General features: G+C 38.4%; 1 protein-coding gene across 5 annotated transcripts in view; it reads right to left on the bottom strand.

The window, feature by feature from the left end:
* Positions 1-5,776: 5,776 nt before the first annotated feature.
* The window catches only part of SAMD4A (sterile alpha motif domain containing 4A), a 284,216-nt gene continuing 270,594 nt past the window's right edge, over positions 5,777-19,398 (bottom strand). For all 5 annotated transcript variants that reach the window (XM_027849105.1, XM_027849109.1, XM_027849108.1 and 2 more), the window contains 2 exons: positions 16,532-16,615; positions 5,777-11,070 (listed from right to left, as the gene is read on the bottom strand). In XM_027849105.1, the coding sequence (XP_027704906.1) occupies positions 11,042-11,070; positions 16,532-16,615 (113 nt within the window). In that variant the 3' untranslated portion in view covers positions 5,777-11,041. The remainder of the gene's footprint in view (positions 11,071-16,531; positions 16,616-19,398) is intronic.

The following is a 19,398-nucleotide window of genomic DNA, read 5'->3' as shown; positions in this document are numbered from 1 at the left end:
GGGGGGGGGTCAGGCCCCATGGCCAGCTTTTGCCTTTCCACTAGGAATTACCACCAATGGGAAGGTCTTGTCACCAGCCTCCCCAGCCCCTAGGCATGCCCTCTGCTGCACCCCCAAAGCCCAGATATTGCCACTGGACCCAGAAAGCTCCAGAGGAGAAGTGAGGCTGGTGACTCTGCAAGGCCCTCCCGCACTTAAATCCAATTCATTTTCAAGTCATGGCACCACCTTCCTGATGTCATGGTCCTCTCCAAGAAGGAAGGACAAGCAACAACCCATACCTGGAATGCTTTCCCTCCTTACCTCTACTTCTTAGAATTCCTAGTTTCCTTCAGAGCATAGTTCATCCTTCTAGGTGAAGCTATTCCTAATCCCATAACTACTAGTACCCCCCCCCCCAAAATTATCTTGTATTTACTTCATATATATTTTGGTTTTGGATATATTTTATTTTGTCATTACTTCTATGTATATATGTTGCTTCCTCCTGGAATGGTGCAGTGGATAGAGTGCTAAACTTGGGAGTCAGGAAGAGCTGACCTCAATACACTTACTTGTTGTGCGACTCTGGGCAAATTACTTTGCTGTGTCTCATATGGGGCAGTTAGGTAGTACAATGGATAGAGTAACAGGCTTGGAGTCAGGAGGACCTGAGTCTAAAATCTGGTGTCAGATACTTACTAGCTGTGTGACTCTGGGCAAATTACTTAATCCTGTTTGCCTCAGTTCCTCATCTCTAAAATGAGTTGGAGAAGGAAACAGCAAACCACTCTAGTGTCTTTGCCAAGAAAACTCTAAATGGAGTCACAAAGAGTTAGACATCGACTAATCTACTCAACAGCAACAACTGTGTCTCATCTGCAAAACGGGGATGATAATTGAACCTATCTCACAGGGTTGTGAGAATCAAATGAGATAACATGTAAAATGTTTTGCAAATCTTAAAGTATTATATAAATGCTAGTTATTATTTTAGCAGGCTGCTTTTTTCTTTGTATCCCTAGAGCTTGGCACATAGTAGACAATAAATGATTGTTGACTGATTGATAATATATGTTGATTGAAACCTGGTGATTGTGGTGATAAGAGTTTCAGGTAGACTGTGAGCTCCTTGAGAGCAGGGACTGTCTTTTACCTTTTTTTTGTATCTCCTCTGTTTAGTTCAACGTCTGGCACAGAGTGGTACCTCAGTAAATGTTCATTGACTGGTGGACTACAGACAAAACAGCTGGAAGATCTTGAAATGTACTTAAGAGCTGGTTCTAGGACTGAATAGTATGAAGAGAGTAGGCTGCAAATCATTCCCCAATTGATAAATAGTCAAAGGATATGAACAGGCAGTTTTCAGATGAAGAAATTAAAATGATCTATAGTCATATGAAAAAATGCTCTAAATCACTATTGATTAGAGAAATGCAAATCAAAACAGCTTTGAGATACCACATCACACCTATCAGATTGGCTAACATGACAAAACAGGAAAATGATAAATGTTGGAGAAGATGTGGGAAAATTGGAACATTAATGCATTGTTGGTTGGAGTTGTGAACTGTTCCAACTATTTTGGAGAACAATTTGGAACTATGCCCAAAGGGCTATAAAAATATGCATAACCTTTGACCCATCAATAGCATTTCTAGGATTGTATCTCAAAGAGATCATACAAATGGGAAAAGGACCCACATGTACAAAAATATTTATAGCAGTTCTTTCTGTGGTGGCAAAGAATTGGAAATTGAGGGGATGCCCATCAATTGGGGAATGGCTGAACAAGTTGTGGTATATTAGTGTAGTAGAATACTATTGTTGTTATAAGAAATGAAGAGCAAGCAGACTTCAGAAAAACCCAGAAAGACTTGTATGGACTGATGCTAAGTGAAGTGAGCAGAACCAAGGGAATGTTGTACACAGTAACAGCCACACTGTTTGATGACTAACTTTGATAGACTTAGCTCTTCTAAGCAATTCAAGGATCTAAGACATCAAAAATTGCATCATGGAAAATGCTATCACATGCTGAAAAGGAACTATGGAGTTGGAATGCAGATTGAAGCATATTATTTGCTCTTTTTTTCTCTTGTGTTTTGTTTTGTTTCTTCTTTCCTGTAGTTCCTACTATTGGTTCCAATTCTTCTTTACAACATGACTAATGTGAAAACATGTTTAATAGGAATGTATTTGTAGAGCCTATACCAGATTGCATGCCGTCTTGGGGAGGAAGGCAAGGAAGGAGGGGGAGAAAATTTAAAACTCAAAAACTTATGGAAGTGAATGTTGAAAACTAAAAGTAAATTAATTAAAAAAAAATTGAAAAAAATAAATAATCAAGTGTAAAAAAAAAACTACAAAATGAATAAAATATTTGAGTCTATCTACCAAGATAGAGACAAGAAATATATCAATGCAACTACATACCTCTGTTTAAAAAAAATAAAGATAGACCTAAATACTATTTACTTATGGGTAGGATGGGTCAATATAATAAAATATTTTTATTAACTAAAGAAAAAGAGAATAGGCTGATTTTTATTTAGGAAATTATACAATAGTTTCAAAGATCTCAAGTTATCCCTGATGTGAATCCTATCTTTTTAACACCAATATACTTCTGGTGATGCTATGAGTTAAAGAACAACACAATTTCCAAAAAATCAGAGTTGTAGATGATTATAGGGGGATCATTGAGAGCTGTATGGTGGGCATAAGCAGGGATAGCTTGTATGTCAGAAATGGCCATGGAAGCATCTTCAAGGAAAGTATAATTGGAAACAGAACCATGCGTGTATCAAGACTATGAGGGAGGATACAGCCTTTTCAAAGATCCAAAGGAAAGTCCCTAGCATCATTTTCAGAGGTGATATAGGCAAATAAAGACAAGAATCTCACAGAATGACAAATCATGGATGAGTTGCATTCAGCACCGATTGAAGGTACATTTACAAAGAGAACATCATGGATCCATAAAACTTCTGAAGTATCAGATACAACCAAACAAAAGCTTTGGCTGATGAAAAGGTCACGGGAATTATTTTTTTTTTGTCCTGGCCTAAATGGACAAAAATGTTTTAAGCACAAATGAAGTAACAGCTAAGGTCGAATGTGCACAAATTAAGTTGGATATCTTTAGCTGATTTAACTGTGGAAGCTGTCAATTAATTTCTAACATGGCAACTGAAAAACAACTCAGAAAACAAATTAGAGGACAAAGGAGACATGGAGTTTTTTTTCTTTTTTCCCCATGCTGAAGAAATGGAACTGCTTTGATTCCTTGTGGTCCCTTCCTTTGGATCGGACTTTCTCTGCTTCTGAATATTTTTTCCCCTGAATTTAATTTTTAAAATCCACAGAGTATATCCAGTTTTAAAATATGCCCACCAAATCAGATATAAACACAAATCTGTCTGTTTTTTGGAAAGGTATGAGCTTTGTAAGATGGCCAAAAAAATTTCTCAGTTGGTTAAAAAAACAAAAACAAAAACTATTCCAAATACATTTAAATTGAATAGATTCCATAGAGGAAAGTTAGACACTGAGACTCTGTTGTTTATACCACATAAAAACTAACATCTGTGACTAATAGTTCCATGAGCAAACCTGGTAAATGTGTTGGTGCGGGTCTTAGTGAAGCTGAAAAATCGCTTGCCCCAAAGGAATCCCCAACAGTCAGTTACTACTAGGTATAAATACAGAGCCCTTATATTTAAGCCTTCAATAGTTTACCTCAGTGTTTCCCATCCTTGTGTCTTGTGGATCTGTGACTCTCACAGGGATAAACTGAGTCAGAAAGAAGTATGGGGAGTGTGCTTTCCCTCTTTTCTCCACTAGGACCACTTATTAAATCCATCTACACTTTCTTATAACACATACCCCTATGTCATATGCACATAAACACACATAAACACACACACACACACACACACACACACACACACACTCATTGAACATCCCATGTCTCCATAAAATGAGTGGGAGAAGGATAGTATCTTTGCCAAGAAAACCTCAAATGAGGGTCACAAAGCGTTGATGTGACTGAAAAACGACACAACAGAGGTAGCAAAGTGTGATGGGAAGAGGGCTGTCTTGGAAGTAAGAAAACATGGATTTGAGTCCCATTTCCTCCACTAAATAACTTTGTGATCTAAGGTGTCTCTTGACTCTTCTAAATTTCTTTCCATGTAAGCAAAATTGGGGAGTAGTACTAGGTGATTTTCTAAAGTCTTTTCTAACTATGACATCCTGTGCCCATATTGGATTAGGAAACAGAAGCCTGAGCACTTATTCTCTCATTTAGTCACTTAATTGCATTACCTTCCCCTCTACCCTCATCCTCCCCCCACCCACTACCCCCATTAATGTTTTCTTGGCTGATGAGGGTGACATTAGGGGAAATGTGTTGTACTGGTTTCCTGGTTTTTGGTCATTCCTGGTTGTCCCTTACATCTGAGTTTACATGGTCACATTACATGAGGATATGCTGAAGTGACGGAGCTGTTGGAGTCAAAATATCCATTGAATTTTCATCTCCCAAAAAAGTCCCCTTACAGTGGGCCTGAAATGAATTGACAAACAATGCATAGTCACTCCCTGATTTTGTGAGTTAAAGATCTTTACATATAACTATTGGTGAGGGATCAGACATGTTGAGTGATTTCACAGCAGCAGGAACTGAACTTGGAAAGTGGCAGGGCTGAAGACTGAGGGCAGTTTTCCTTGAAAGTATGATGCTTGGGACAGAAATATCCAGAATGCAGGTTGAAAACAGAAAACACAAGTGTTTTTGTATATCTAATTAACTATCCATCCACTGCCAGGATGTGGGACTTGAGTTACAACACATTGATTTAATGTGAAATCATTAATTTATTATCACTATGCATCTATGTGAACAGAAACATTGTGGAAATCTTCTCAGAGAACTCTAGTTAGCTCTTAAATAGTTATGAAGGCTTTATAGATTACCGTTGATGATGTACTTACTTTAAAACATCCCCCAACTCCAAAGTTGAGAAGAGTTCAAACCAGAAATGGAATAGAGCGGGTATGAATGTATCTGTGACCCAAGAGCAAGTATCTGTTTTCTTTTATCCATTTTGTATTATCCCTGAGTCTCTCTTCCATAACATGGATAACTGAGAGTTTATTGAATCCAGCAGTATGAGTGAACCCTCCTGAAAAATGGGGCATAGTGGAAAGAGTGCTACATGTGGAATCAGGAGACATTATTTTAGATCCTGGATTGGACACTCACTGTATGATCTCAAGTGAAACCTTGCATCACCTTGAGTCTCTCAATATTCTCATCTGCAAAATGAGGATAATACTTCAGTTACCTGACTCAGAGGATTATTTTAAAGAAAATGTTTTGTAAACTTTCAAGGAGTCTAAAAATGAAAACTTATTCATTAAAGTTTTTTTTATCTTTAATTTTTCTACTTTCATTTCTTGGCCTCAAACCTATTGCCACCTCCTTTACCAGCCATATACCTATGGTTGGTTCCCTAGGTGTTAGCCATCATTCTCTAAAGAATAGTACTTAATTTCCCTTCTTTACAAACTTAACTATGGGCATAGTTTTGTTTCAGGAATGAACCTTCCCAAACCAGCGCTATTACTGGTGGGTTATGAAAGATCTGCAGTTTTGTCTTTTAATAAGTTAGAATGAGGTTCAAACTTAGAAGGTTTTCATTTTATTTATCCCAGGGTCAGTAAAAGCCACCTTCTAGAACCATGGAAAGTGAGGAGCAAGGTGGAGGTAAATAACTCTTCAAAGATCACATTTTAGAAACTTTCCCACTCAATGAGGGATTCATTTATTGGCAAAACTTGTGAACTGCATATAGTCACAACCTCTGTTTCTTCATCTCTAAAATGGGGATAATAATAGTACCTATCTCCCAGAGCTGTTGTGAGATCCAAATACATTAAGATTTATAAGATGCTTTGCAAACCATAAAGCACTATAAAACATTAGTTATTATTAATAATACTAATAGGTAACATCTATATGGCACTTGCTATGTGCCGTAATAAGTGCTATATTACTGTGGCTGCTCCTCCTCCTCCTCCTGGTGTTATTTCTTTTTCTCTCTAAGAGGCAGCGTTGTATAGTGGGACAGTGTAGGACACTGAACTTGAAAGTTAGGAAGACCTGGGTTGAAATCCCATCTTTGGCACTTATTAGCTATGTGACTTTGGGTAATTTATCCCTACTTCAAGTTTCCTCACCTTGAATGATGAAAGAGTTGGACACCATGGGTTCTAACATCTCTTCCAACTTGAAATCTGTGATCATATGATTTTGATTAATCATGTTGTCAAAAAGGGAAGAAAAAGGTCAACACACCCCAGTGTTACAAAACCTTGTATTAATCATCTCCCTTCACTTTCAATATATGAAATATAGCCATGATTTCTTAGTTACATGGGAGGAAATGAGTAATAAATACATTGTAGCAAGTTCAAACCACAAGGGTGTTTTCACTGGTAACAACATTTGAAAACTGTATACTTGCAAAGAAGAGCATCTTCAAACATTAGTATTTCTGTATATCAGTAAAGCTTTTACATGTAACAAACATGCTATTTCCATATATGACCAAAAATTTAAAATATGCATTGCTTGGCAACATAACTAGGCAAAAATATCCCTTTATGCACTAATTTTGTACAGAAAAAGAGGACTAAATGCATGCATGTACAATATCGCTTGCTCACATGGGGCATGCAACAACAAAAAAGGCAAAGCTTTTTTAAAAGTCAGCTTACATTATGCATAAATACATAAGGGTTATATATTAATAAGGGAGGAAGTATTCTGTTTAACATTATTAACATTCCTGTTTTCTTCCTATTCCTCCCAGAGGAATACACATTCACCTTTAAGTAAAGATAAAGGAATTACAAAAAATAAAACTCACTTTGCAAACTCTGATGATTTGTATAAAATCAACATTAGTGTTATTATAGCTGTGTGTGCAAATTATAATTCTGCAGGATCTACTTGTCATCAGGCACATTCAGAAAGCCTAAAGTTGTATCGTCTTTCTATACCCCAAACTAGGGCTGACTGCAGAGATTTCTGAAGGAGAGACAAACTTGGGTTCTGCTCATTCCCTGTGCTGCTTCTCTCCTCTTTTCAGTTCTCTATCCTCTGTGTATAAAGTCCAGCCCAGCCCAACCCAGTGGCAAGCATGTCATAGTCTTGGTTTTGAATCTCTGTGCTTGCCTGGGCTGGAGGGGATGCTCTCAAGTTTCTAGTTGACAATGGAGAGGAGACACAAATCCTGTATCTGTAGCAGGCTGGGGGATGGGGGTGGTGTGAGGGAAGCCAGGGCTGCTGGGAATGCTTCCACTTAGTGAAAGGTAGAAAATGACACCTCAAAAGAAAAGCATGTTTTCCTCAATGTTTCTCAAACAAAAGGTGATAGAGGTGTATGTATGGGGGAGGGCGGGGAAAGGTGGGAAGTGGGAAGGGGAGGTGGTGGTTGTCAGCTGTAGCCCTATTTCTCAGTACCAATCAGACACAAGGATTTGATAGCTTCTTGGCCCAGAAACCAACACTCTGCAGACCTCTTAGGGTCTATTTGACTTGCCAGCCATCATTTAAGAAGTGGAACCCAAAGCATGTGAGAACAAATCAGCAGCAATGTTTCATGTTGTGTACATAGGGTGTGTGTCTCTTCCTATTGGTAATGGTAAGAAACCACTATGAATAAAAAGCACCAATAAACATCATACATAAGGATAAGAATATTGTAGCAGCACACTATTGTACCTGGAGCAGTGTGCAGAGATGCTAAGAATACATCGCTGAAATCAGAACAAGAACAAAAAAATATATGTAGTGAAAGTCATTATTCTGATTTTTTTTTTAAAAAATCATCTTACATTTGCTTATTATAAAACAGTTGCATTTGGAGTAAATGGGTAAATACAAAAAAAGGCACTGCCGCTTTATTACTAAATATCTGACTTCACAGCGTTATGCATGCAACTGGTTTTTTTTAAAATAAATAGATTTCTTTTGCTTTAGGATTTTTTTTTAAATTGAGCTCTATACCTGCAGTCAATACAGGCCCCACATAGAGCAGGGGTAGTCTTCTAAAATTTAACAGAAACCCTGTTTTTTTTTTTTTATTAAAACACTAAACAGCAAAACACAACTAAGTAGATAATTAACCTATACACAGTCAATGAAAAATAAGCTTTAAAAATGACTGATGTGGTTATTAATAACAGACATATTCATGGTTACCAGCCACAGCAAGGTACTAAGTAACATATCCAAAAGTACATCTCTAATAATCAGATAACCTTTGTTTCTATATTCAGTAAAAGGAATAAATAGAAATTCCAATTAGCAAATACTTTTGTGTCACTTTCCTTTTAAAGATTTCATGCTAATGCAATCGTGTTCACAATTTCTTTTCTGAGCTGCAAGTTTTATGTAGCTAGAATTGCTTAGAGTGCAACTCGAGATTCAACCATTTCTCATTTTTTTATACTAGCCATATAATACTGTGGTTTCTCACCCTCCTTGCTATACTTTCTTAGCATTCTGCATAAACTTTTCCAAACCTTCCTTGCCTTTCTCATTATCTTCACTATACTTTTAAACAAGTCATGTTGTTGTACATGTGATCATCCTTCCTAATAACAACAAAATGCAAGAAATATAGTTTGGTAAACACACACACACACACACACAAACACAGCAAATGCCATGAAAATGGCATCATGGCATTTCCTTGGTTAACAACAATAATAACACAAAAGAACATTTACTAAAAATGCTGCCTCTTTCTGCACATGGAGTTAGATCTTTAACTTGGGGACACCAAATTTTAGGCTCGGTCCTTTTTTTGACACGTGAGTAAATGAAGCAATGTTTATAATGGTGTCCTAGAAGGCCTGACTCCAGTATTGTGAAAGTGACTTAACTCTGTCACAGAACATAAACCAGCTTTTAAAGTCTTTTCACCACAGAGATGGTGCATTTTTAGACTGATAATAGAGAAGGCCCTTTCTTCTGTGCTAATTTTGTTAACTTGGTTAACAAATTTAAAAACAGTTGTACTGTAACATAAATACAGTGAATCTCCTAGGCTAATATTTCTTTCAGTCAATTCAGATCTTAAACATCATCAGAATAGCATCCAACTCACTCATCTAATGAACTGGCTTTAATGTCATCTCCCTGAACCTGCCTCTTTGGCTATGCATTTATACCAAGATTTATACAGTCCAGCTTTCTAGTACAGACCTCAACTCCTGTTTGATTTCCTTTAATGCACTTTTCACAGCACCAACCTCTCTAACTTTCTTGCCCTTAAGAAAGGGTACCATCTTTATGATAGCATCACTATGTAATGACATCTTTCTTCTCTGTGTGTGGAAAGACTAACCAGCATCACAGAAAATCCCTGATTTAAACCCTGCTATCCTACAGGTATCCATTACAATCATAAGATCTCTCTTTCCTATGTATTAGTCCCTTCCTTCCTTGACCTTCCTGCCTCTACCCCTACCTTCAACAGCATCACAAAAGCAGGGGATTCTGTGCTTGTTAAGTGTGGAAATGGGAAGCACAGGTATCTTTTTTTCCCCTCTTTCTCTTTTTGTTCCCTTTTGAACATTGGTGGACAGACTGTCCCCATTTGTACCCTCATCCAGCAGTCAACTTATGCCATTCCCCAATGGCTCAGGGCCCTTTTTCCTCAGTGAGTCAAGAGACCACTATCTATAGGGTTCATACCCCATCACTCAAGCTAGATTCCTTCATCCTAAGCCCTGCTCATTGCCTATGTATACATAGAACATCCACAGGGGAAGTACAAACTCCTTTTCGTGCTTCCCTCCTTAGGTGAATATGTGTGCAAACACCTTTGAGTGTCACAGATTTTTTTTCTTTAAGCTAATAGCTTAAGTAGAAGTGGGGGTGGGGGTGGGGAGTGGTGGGGGTAAGGGACAGGAGATAGAGGATTGATTAGATGGGGTTTAGTGAGTAGAGGGGGAAGAGATTCTGGGCTAGAGCAGATCCATGACAGTAAGGGTGCAGCATCTTTTAGAAATCACCTTGTGAAATGAGAGAGAAGCCATAACACTGATCACATGACACTCTCCTCTTTGCATCATCCACACTGTTCACCCCTTCAAGCTACATCCCCAGCCTTCTCATCAACCTACACCTCTGCGCTCAAAAGTTAAAACAAAGTCAAAAACAAAAACCCCATCAGCTCTACATGCCAGTGTCCATCTTTCCTAGAAGCAGAGCTTGGCAGCCATTTATAAAAATGCAATCCTGCTGCTATTTTAACAATGAACAGAGAGAAAAACATCCCACATCATCATTAAGAACAAAAATCCTTTACAACAATATGAGAAGCCCTAACTGACATCTTACATATTATGTACCCTTTAGATTTGTTATTATGTAAACAATACACAAATTGAAGTTTATCTGAAATTTAGTTGGAGGAAAATGTCTCCCTTTTCACCCCCTTTCCTAAGTGGCCCTATATCTCTGGTTCAGGCCGGAGCCTCAGGAAAAGCCAATCAATGAGAGACATGAAAGGTGAAGCTGTGAGATGCCACCTTGCTTTGGTCACATGCATCTTGACTGATTTTGAAGCCAGGCTCTCTTCTCTACAGGGATTCCCTGGGGCCAGGGTCTTCTGTTTCCCGACGACATGTTCCTTTTATATCTCTCTTGCTGTTGGAACCGTCCATTATTTCATCTGGGAAATCCCTCACCAGACCCACCTCTCCTCCCCTGTGTTCCCTTCTCCTCCACGCTCCCCACCAATCCATTCTACTCGCTGTTCTACTCTTGACGTAATAAACGACAAAATAACCAATCCCGGGTCTAATGATATGTTTACAAGGACGACCTATGCTCTCACAAAATCATAATGGGAGAGAGACCAGGAAAAAAAAAGGTTGCAAAGTATCTCAGAGGATCCTGTGCAAGTCTGAAGATGGCTGACACTGGACCCGCAGCAGTCGATTTCACGGCCAGCGCGGTCACTAACTCCTTCAGTTTCTAGATAGTGGAGGTTCGGTCAACCCCATCTGAAAAAGAACACACAGCAGGAACAAGTGAAGTAAGCACCAGGCACTCATGGCCAAATATTTTATTTATTATTTAAGTGACCATTTGAATGGCAGCAAATATGTTTATAATACGTTCTCTGTCTTGGCGTGTGATCAGAAAGGATATGTCCATGGATTTTTTTCAACTACTGGTTTTGGTGAATTATTATGACTAGGATAACTTAAAACTAGTTGTCATTCTGGATTTTTACCTCTAATATTTATTTTTTTTAATAGAGGCAGAGGAAGTAAATACAAATGCCTTCAGTCTGAGATTATCTTCAAATTATCTTGTACAGGTCTTATTTTGTACATAGTTTCTCACTGAGTAGACATTTAACAGACGGTTGTTTACTTGATTAGTCTATGAGCCTTCTGATCTCTATACAATAGAGAGGACTCAACTGTGAAATGGGGAGGGTACAAATTCCAGGGTGACCCAGCATGTCATGGACCATGAGGAAGAAAGGTTACAGGACCCTGACTCTACTCTGGAGTATTTCTGGTGTGCTAATGTGGCAGTTCTCAGATGAGGCATTTTGCAGCAGAAAAGCAAATGACCTGTAAGACAAATAACATACTTTAGACATGTGAATGCTTCTCATTTATTTTTTGAAGGAACTGCATTTTAGGACCTTATGCAGTAGGCCAGTGGAAAATCAAAGGGGTAGATTGCAATTGCTATTGAGTACCTAACATAAGATTGTGATGGGAATTTAAAAAATTTCCTTTTATTCAATTTTGTTACACCATTCCTCCTGGAACATTTTGGTTAACTGAAGCCTGTTTCCTATTAATATTAACCTCACCTGACCAAATAGCCTGACACATGAAATGATAATATTAAAGGAAGACTTTTTGATGTTCCTCAGATAAGATGACAAGGGGAGTTCTGAGCTTCTCAAGCTATTTGTGAAGGGATTCTCCAGTCTCTGAGCCTTTTGGTTATCTCTTTGTGACATGTAAATCTCCTCCACTCAATTATGAATCCTCTAAATGTAGTTTAATTTGTAACTTAACTTAGTTTACCTATAGGGTTCCTAGGTTTGTTTCCTTAGGGGATGTATGAGGGAATGACTCTGTTTAAGTCTGTTATGTACGTAAAAAATTTTTTTTCTGTCTATGATATAATTTTATTAAAAAAAAAAAGCCTTATTAGAATCCTAATCTTGGTTCAGGGCTACTTTTCTGAATCTTGAACCTGTGCTCAAACATAATAAAAAACAGGCTTTTACCTCTATAACTTCCACATTGTGGTAAATTTTTATGGCAGCAGTAACCTATCACACAAACTCAAAGAAAAGATATTTCTCCTCTACCAAGATCTAGAGGTAGAAAGGATTCTCAAGGGTCATATAGTCCAATGACCTCATTTTCTAGATGAGAAACTGAAGCTTAGAAAAGTAAAGTCACGTGCCCCAGGTCACACGGGCAACTTCACTGGAGTAGAGCCAGAATATCAACCCAGGTCCTCTGACTCCAAATTGGTATTCTTTCTACTCTCTAGTCTTTTCTTTACCCTGATCAACCATTCTGTCTGGGGTATTGTGAGGCTCAAATGTGATAAATGTCAGGTATTATTATTATTATTATTAGTCTACAGTCACTAGGCTTCATGATGACTCCATTCCCTGAGCCTTCCACTGCATTCTTGCTTAGCTCCAGCAGTGTTTGTAGAGCAACATAGGAATGCGCCAGTAAATATTTTAACAATCAGTCTGAGGTGGGAGAAGGGGAATGTATGCACACATACTTTTAAGTTTAACCTGCATTATTAACTCTTTCTTAAGTCTAGAAAATCAACAAAAAGTAGATACAAACTTCTGATTTGTAGCAATTGCTGATTTCTGGGATGTAAATGTTCATACCGAATATTTAACAACCAGCTCTGGCAAGCAGATTAGAGCTGGTTCCAGCATATCCCTGGTTCTGACTCTTAAGCAGCATATTTGAATTTCATGGTTACTGATAGGTCCTATTAATTATATCCAGACTAGAGCTCTTAAGCTTTCTCATTCACCATGGGGCAGAATTCCAAGGTAACACCTTCCTGCCCCATATGGACCAAAGGTAGGAATAAATACTTCCTCAAGCCTTCTGAATAATGGCAAACAACAACAGCAGCTGTGTTGAAGTGATTGGATTAGAGAGATCTGAGTCTAGAGTCATCCACAAGCCACTCCATAGGCTGAGAAGAAAATCTTTTGGTCCATGCCTATATATTCTATGTTTAAGTGTAAACTCTGAAAGTGAAAGGCACTGTAAGTTTCCAGGGACCCCTAGAGAACTCTGTACAAATAGTTCACAGCATTCATTGGAAATTGGGAGAGCAGTAAAAGGAAAGTCTAGGATAATCCTTGAATCTCATTTCAACATCATTTTATATTTTCCATCTCCATAAACCATAAATAGAAATGCTCACCAGCAGGCAAATGGTCAAGAGATAACCAGCAGGAACAGGTGAGAATGGGAAGAATGGTAGCTAAAAGAGAAGGAAGGGACCTAGATTACCCACAAACTGGTTAATCAGCCCCAGAATAATCAGGAGTTGACTGTAAGGGTCTCCATACATTAAGAATGAGCTACAACTTCCAGAACCATAGTTTGGCAGGCCTTGAGTAATGTTACTCTTTTGTAGGAGCCTAGGAAAAGAGAAGCAGAATTTTGGTCCTTCTTTGGTCCTTAATCAGGGCTATTAAAGAAGAAAACATCCTATAGTGACTGATGAAAATCTCAAATCACAAGGAATACTAACAGCACAGCCTATGAAATGTTGCTATCAGTAGTGTGTCAGGGCTTCCTCTCCTCTTATAGCCTTCACTTCCCTCTCAAATTATCTTCCTGATGAGTCTTGAGTTGGGAAAGATAAAAGGGAAGAGAAGAAGGAAAGAAAGGAATGAAAATTGGATGGATAAAAGGGGGAAGGAAATAAGAAAAGAGAAGATAAATAGGGATTATAAAGCAAATAGGCTTAAATTGGCAGCTGAAGGGTATTGTTAGCTACATGGAGGAACTTCCTAACAACCTTAGCTACTAGAATGAATTATTGGTTGTTGAGAATGCTAAAAATAACACCATCAATTTGGGATAGGTGAGGTAGAATCTTGGCTGGATTAAATGAACTGTTCCCAGGTGATATAGCTTCTCCCTCCACCAAAACTGAAGTCAATCCTTCTGCAACAATCTATAGCAAGGCGAGGGCATCACTACCTCCAGGGGACTCATAGCCAGAGGAAGACTGGTCATGGTGACAGGGCAAGCCATTCTTCCTTTCTAAGCCTGTCCTGAATTGAATTTATCATCTGAGTTTATGCCATTTTTCACATGACTTTTCATCAAGAGGAATTACTGAGAAAAAGGATAACTAATAATAATAATAATAATAATAATTAACATGTATATAGCATGTTAAGGTTTATAAAATGGTTTAATTATATTGTATCATTTGATCCCTACAAGAATCCTCTGAGATAGGTATTATTTTTATCCCCATTTTACAGATGTGGAAACTGTGGCCAAGAGAGATTAAATGACTAAATGAAAACAGTATCAAAAATACTGGTTCAGAATAGTTTTCTCTAAGTATTCATCATGGATTGAAAATTAAATGTTTAATCAGACACTTTTCTCTTCATAAAAAATATTGCTAATGATAATAATAATGCTGATAGTAGAACACAAACAAAATGCCAATTACCCAAGCTATAAATATAATGTTGTGAGGGAAGGTCAGTGTTGTCCCTACTGAGACTCAGATTCATATAGGAAATCATCAGGATCTGAATGGAAACCTTAGCCCAGCCTCTTTGGTCTAGGGAATGCCTGCCTTCAAGTGTTCCCGTCTCCCATTAGAAAATGTTCTCCTACATGTTGAGCTTGAGACAATATTAAGAAATTGAGCTTGCTTTAAACAGCAATAATTTGAAGAAAAACCTACCAGGTTCTTAACCCATGTTGCCTCAATATGAACTAGGGACAAAGATGTTGTGGACCCAATTCTTGCCCTGCTCTTCAGACTCATGCTGTCCCCATTATTTCCCAAGGAAGCTCTTGGCTCAGAACCAGCTCTCTTGGGGACATGAAGTCAGGATGGAAAATGAGTGTCCTCCTTTAAGCACCAGGGGAAAAATAGTGACTATTATGTCTTCAAGTCTCAGTAGCTGAGATGTCTACAGAAAAGGCTCTCTAGAGCAAGCGATAGCACTCTGGCCTATGGGCCATATTCAGTCTGCTGCCTGTTTTTGTACAGCCTGGAAGCCAAGTGATTTTTACATTTTAGAACACAAATTTCACTTAAATACAAACTTTATTTTAAAATGTAAAAACTATTCTTAGTTTGCAGGCTGCACAAAAAAACAGGCTGTGGGTCTGATTTGGCTCATGGGCCATAGTTGGCCAGCCTGGATTGCCTGGATATGTCTGTCATCTTCCCTGCCATGAGTCAAGAACAACTATAGCGAGTCTTTGAACTAGAGCCCCTTGTCAGCCAATTGTTGGATTTGATGGAAAAAAAAAAGGTACCCAGTGATTGTGTATAAAAGTATAAGGAGAGATCCTGGAGGGCTCCTATATCAGAGTTCCCCGCTAAGATGGCAGAAAAGGACATCTGCTCTGCTAGCTCCACGAACCTTCCCCTGGGGAAGAAGCAATTGTGTTTAAGCTCTTGATTCATGACAACACAGACCCAGCTAATGCAACCCATTTGGTATGAGGAGGTAGATGGAGGAAATGTCTACCAGGGCGGCCGTGATAATACAGCATGTCAAGTCTGACAGAGTAGACGGTGGAAAGACATAGTTCATTTTGTTAGCTCCACGTATGAGCTTTGGTTCTGCATACCACAGCCTACCACATTGCTGACTTCAGTCACTGAAAAATAGCAGACTGTTAATGTGTAGCCCAAATAGAAATTTCCTTGTCAAGGATTAGGTGAGCCAGATATTAGGCTGGGAGCCTCTAGCTCTACTGGAGTAATCTGGAGCTTTTAAGATATTAGACAAATAAGTTTGTTAGGTTGTTTCTTTCCACTATTCACTATTGCTAGTGAAGGTTTGGCTATACTAGGCCCAGAACATGGGCCTAAAGCCTGAAATAAAAGAAACCCAGTTGTTTGGAGGTACATTCACAATAATACCTTGCTGTTCAAGGCATTAGAGTGATTTAAATTTAAGATGGATTTGGCGGTCCTGGTTTGAGCTGCTGGGGAGAAGGGCAACTTAAGTTCTCTCAACAGTAAACTCATTTTCCAAAAATGAAAGAAGCTAAGGGACAGTTCACTGGGGTAATAGAAGTCATTCTAACATATACCCAAGTGAGTCCCTTCTTCCCTCCCAACACCCTCTTCCCCCACCCTCCTCAGGCAACTAGAGCACATTTGTGAACAGAGGGTTGTCAGGTGCATTCATTCCCTCAGCCACTTTGGATAAAGAAAGAAACTCACCCCCAAGGGCATGTTCAGTCATACTGAGGCACAAGGATTCTAGCCTGTTGTTGATGTCAGGTTCTGTCACTGGAACCTGGAACTCTGCAAAGGGCAAAGGGGTTACATTGGTGATGAGCAATCTAATGGTCTAAACTCATATGATGTAAAATCTGGATCAGCTGCATGGGAGCTTTTCCAATGAAGTCTTGGTGTGCATTCTCAGAGAAATGTCAGCTGGGTCTTCGGGTTAAGTAGAGAGCTTATTTTCTCCTCCATTTAATTATGACTAAACACACACTCTATTTTGCACACAGGGGTCACCACAGGCACTAGTAGATTACCTTGGTTAAAATAAACTGGTTCCAACAGAGACAGTAACTGTTTCCTAGACTTACCTCAAAAAAGGGCCTGCATCCTAGGCATGATGCTACAGCAAGAGTCACCTGCTGGGGGACCAATAGGGAATGAGGATGGAGGGATTTCAATTTCAAGCCTACTATGGAAAAACTTGGAGGATACAGATGACCAGCTTCAGGCCAATTAGTTTCTCACAATAATTACAACACTTATTTCTACAGCACTTTAAAGTTCACAAGGCACTTTCTATACAACAACCCTGTGAGGTAACTAGCACAAGTATTAAAGCCTCTGTTTTACAGATGAGGAAACTGAGGCTCAGAGAAATAATCCAATTTTAATCCAGATATTTTGAATCCAACTCAGTGTTCTTTCTCTTTCACCACAAGATCAAAGATAAGTTTCTCAACTTACATGGTGGAAGGGTCCATTAAGACAAATGATAAAACACTAGGTCAGCATGAGTAACTGGGAGAGTTTTTTTTTCAGAAAATGTAATACTCAAGAACTTTACAACAGCACGCCAACTGACCAGACAGGGAAGGTTTGCTCAACAGAATGGAATCAAGACAAGGACTGTGTGCCCAAAGGACTTGGTTTTGCTAAATCCTATTAATCTTTTAAGGTCTGGCTTTAGCATCAGCATGTGAAGCCTACCACAGTCCGTGTTAGTTTGTCTTCCTTTTAAACCCCTATATTCCATTCTCTACCACTCATTTAACATAGACCATGTTGCCTACTACTGTTAATTTCCTTTTTATTTCATTTCACAATGTGGTTGTAGGTATAGAAGAGGCATCAAACTTCATTGATAACATTGTCTATAGTTTCCATTCACAGAGCTCTGCAGAGGAAAAACTCCTTTAGTGTTTTTTTTTTTTCCTTTCTATCCCTGGCACTTAGCACTGGGAGCATGACACATAGTAAGTTTTTTTTTCTCCACATAGTAAATTTTGATAAAGGCTAAATGACATTATAAAGAATAACAACTTGGAAAGAGTTAAGAACTTGGATCAATGCAACGACCAATCACAACTCCAAAGAACTTGACAAAAAGGTGATGGATTCAAGATGCCGAATGAGACTTGAGATTTTTGGACATGACAAATGTGTGGATTTGTTTTGCTTGACTAGGTATATTCATTACAAGGGGGAAAATAAATGTTTATTGATTGATAATATTGAAAAAACATTTATTGATCAAGTTGTGGGAAGAAGAGACCACTAAAAAGAATTGTAAGTCTCTTTTCTGGCATGGTGGTACACACCTGTAATCCCAGTTACTGAGGAGGCTAAGCCTAGTGGGTCTCTTGAGTTTGAGAGTTTCTGAGCTGCAGTGGGATAAATTGATTGGGTGTCTCCACTGTTTGGCATTAATATAGTGAGGTGGGGAGAAAAGGGGAGAACCAGGTTGTCTAAAGAGGGAGAAACTGGCCCAAGGCATAAATCAGAGTGGGTCAAAATTCCTATGCCAATCAGAGTGGGATCAGCCTCATTGTTCTTCCAACCTAGGTAAGCCAAAAAAAAAAAGGAAGAGGAAGTCCTGTAATGGGGAATGAAGGGAAAATAAAACAAGGAAGTAATTTAGGCCACAGGGTAGGGCAGGTCTTTTAATTCAGACAGCCTGGATTTGAAGTCCTGGATCTGAATTTGGACAGGTTGGTGCCTTGACAATTAAGGGAAAATAAATATCTGCCATCTATTTAACATCATATATAAAAGTTATTTAGAACTAATTCTCAATCATTCAACTTATGTTTTATACAGGATCTCTTTCGGGCTCCTCATTCTTTCGCTTATTCACCCTAACTTCTGCCTGCCTCCCTTTCTGGTAGATATTCTCACTACTTCTTTGTACTGCCATCAGGGAGCATACAGCGACAGAGAAATAAAGTAAAACACTGGGATGTAAAATGTTATTTCTTATTAGAATCCAATTGTAAGATCCAGCTGGAAAGGATTAAAGCAGTGACTAAAAATAAAATTTTTAACAATGTATACATGCCAGTCATTCATGTAATCTTTATTCTCTATAACCATGGATAATTGAGTCAAATGTATCTAAACTGAAGTACTATTATTTAATAATAATAATAATAATAATAATAATAATAACAATAGCTAGTATTTATATAGTGCTCTGCAAATTTTGCAAAGTGTTTCAATATGTTATTTGATTTGGTCTTCACAACAGCTCTTGGAGTCAGGTGCTATTATTATCCCCATTTTTCAGATTAGGAAATTGAGGCTAAGGTTAAGCAATTTGCCCAGAGTCACATAGCTAGTGACTCATAATCTGAGGCAATATTTGAACTCAAAATTCTTGCTGAGTCCCAGGCCAGCATTCTATTCACTATCTACCTAGTTGCTTGTAAACTACACTAAAATTTATCTAAAGTTATCTAAAGAGAAGTTCAACAACAATGGACATATTTTTAAAAATCCTGAGGCCACCTTCTCAAATGGATTCCTAATATAAATGGAACTAGAAGGGAATAGTGTTGCTGATGTGTGTAGCTAACAATACC

Source organism: Vombatus ursinus, unplaced genomic scaffold (genome assembly GCF_900497805.2).
Source record: "Vombatus ursinus unplaced genomic scaffold, bare-nosed wombat genome assembly UNPS02007284.1, whole genome shotgun sequence".
Lineage (NCBI taxonomy): Eukaryota > Metazoa > Chordata > Mammalia > Diprotodontia > Vombatidae > Vombatus > Vombatus ursinus.
Note: the sequence above shows the minus strand (reverse complement) of the source record. Positions and strands in the feature narration are given on the sequence as shown.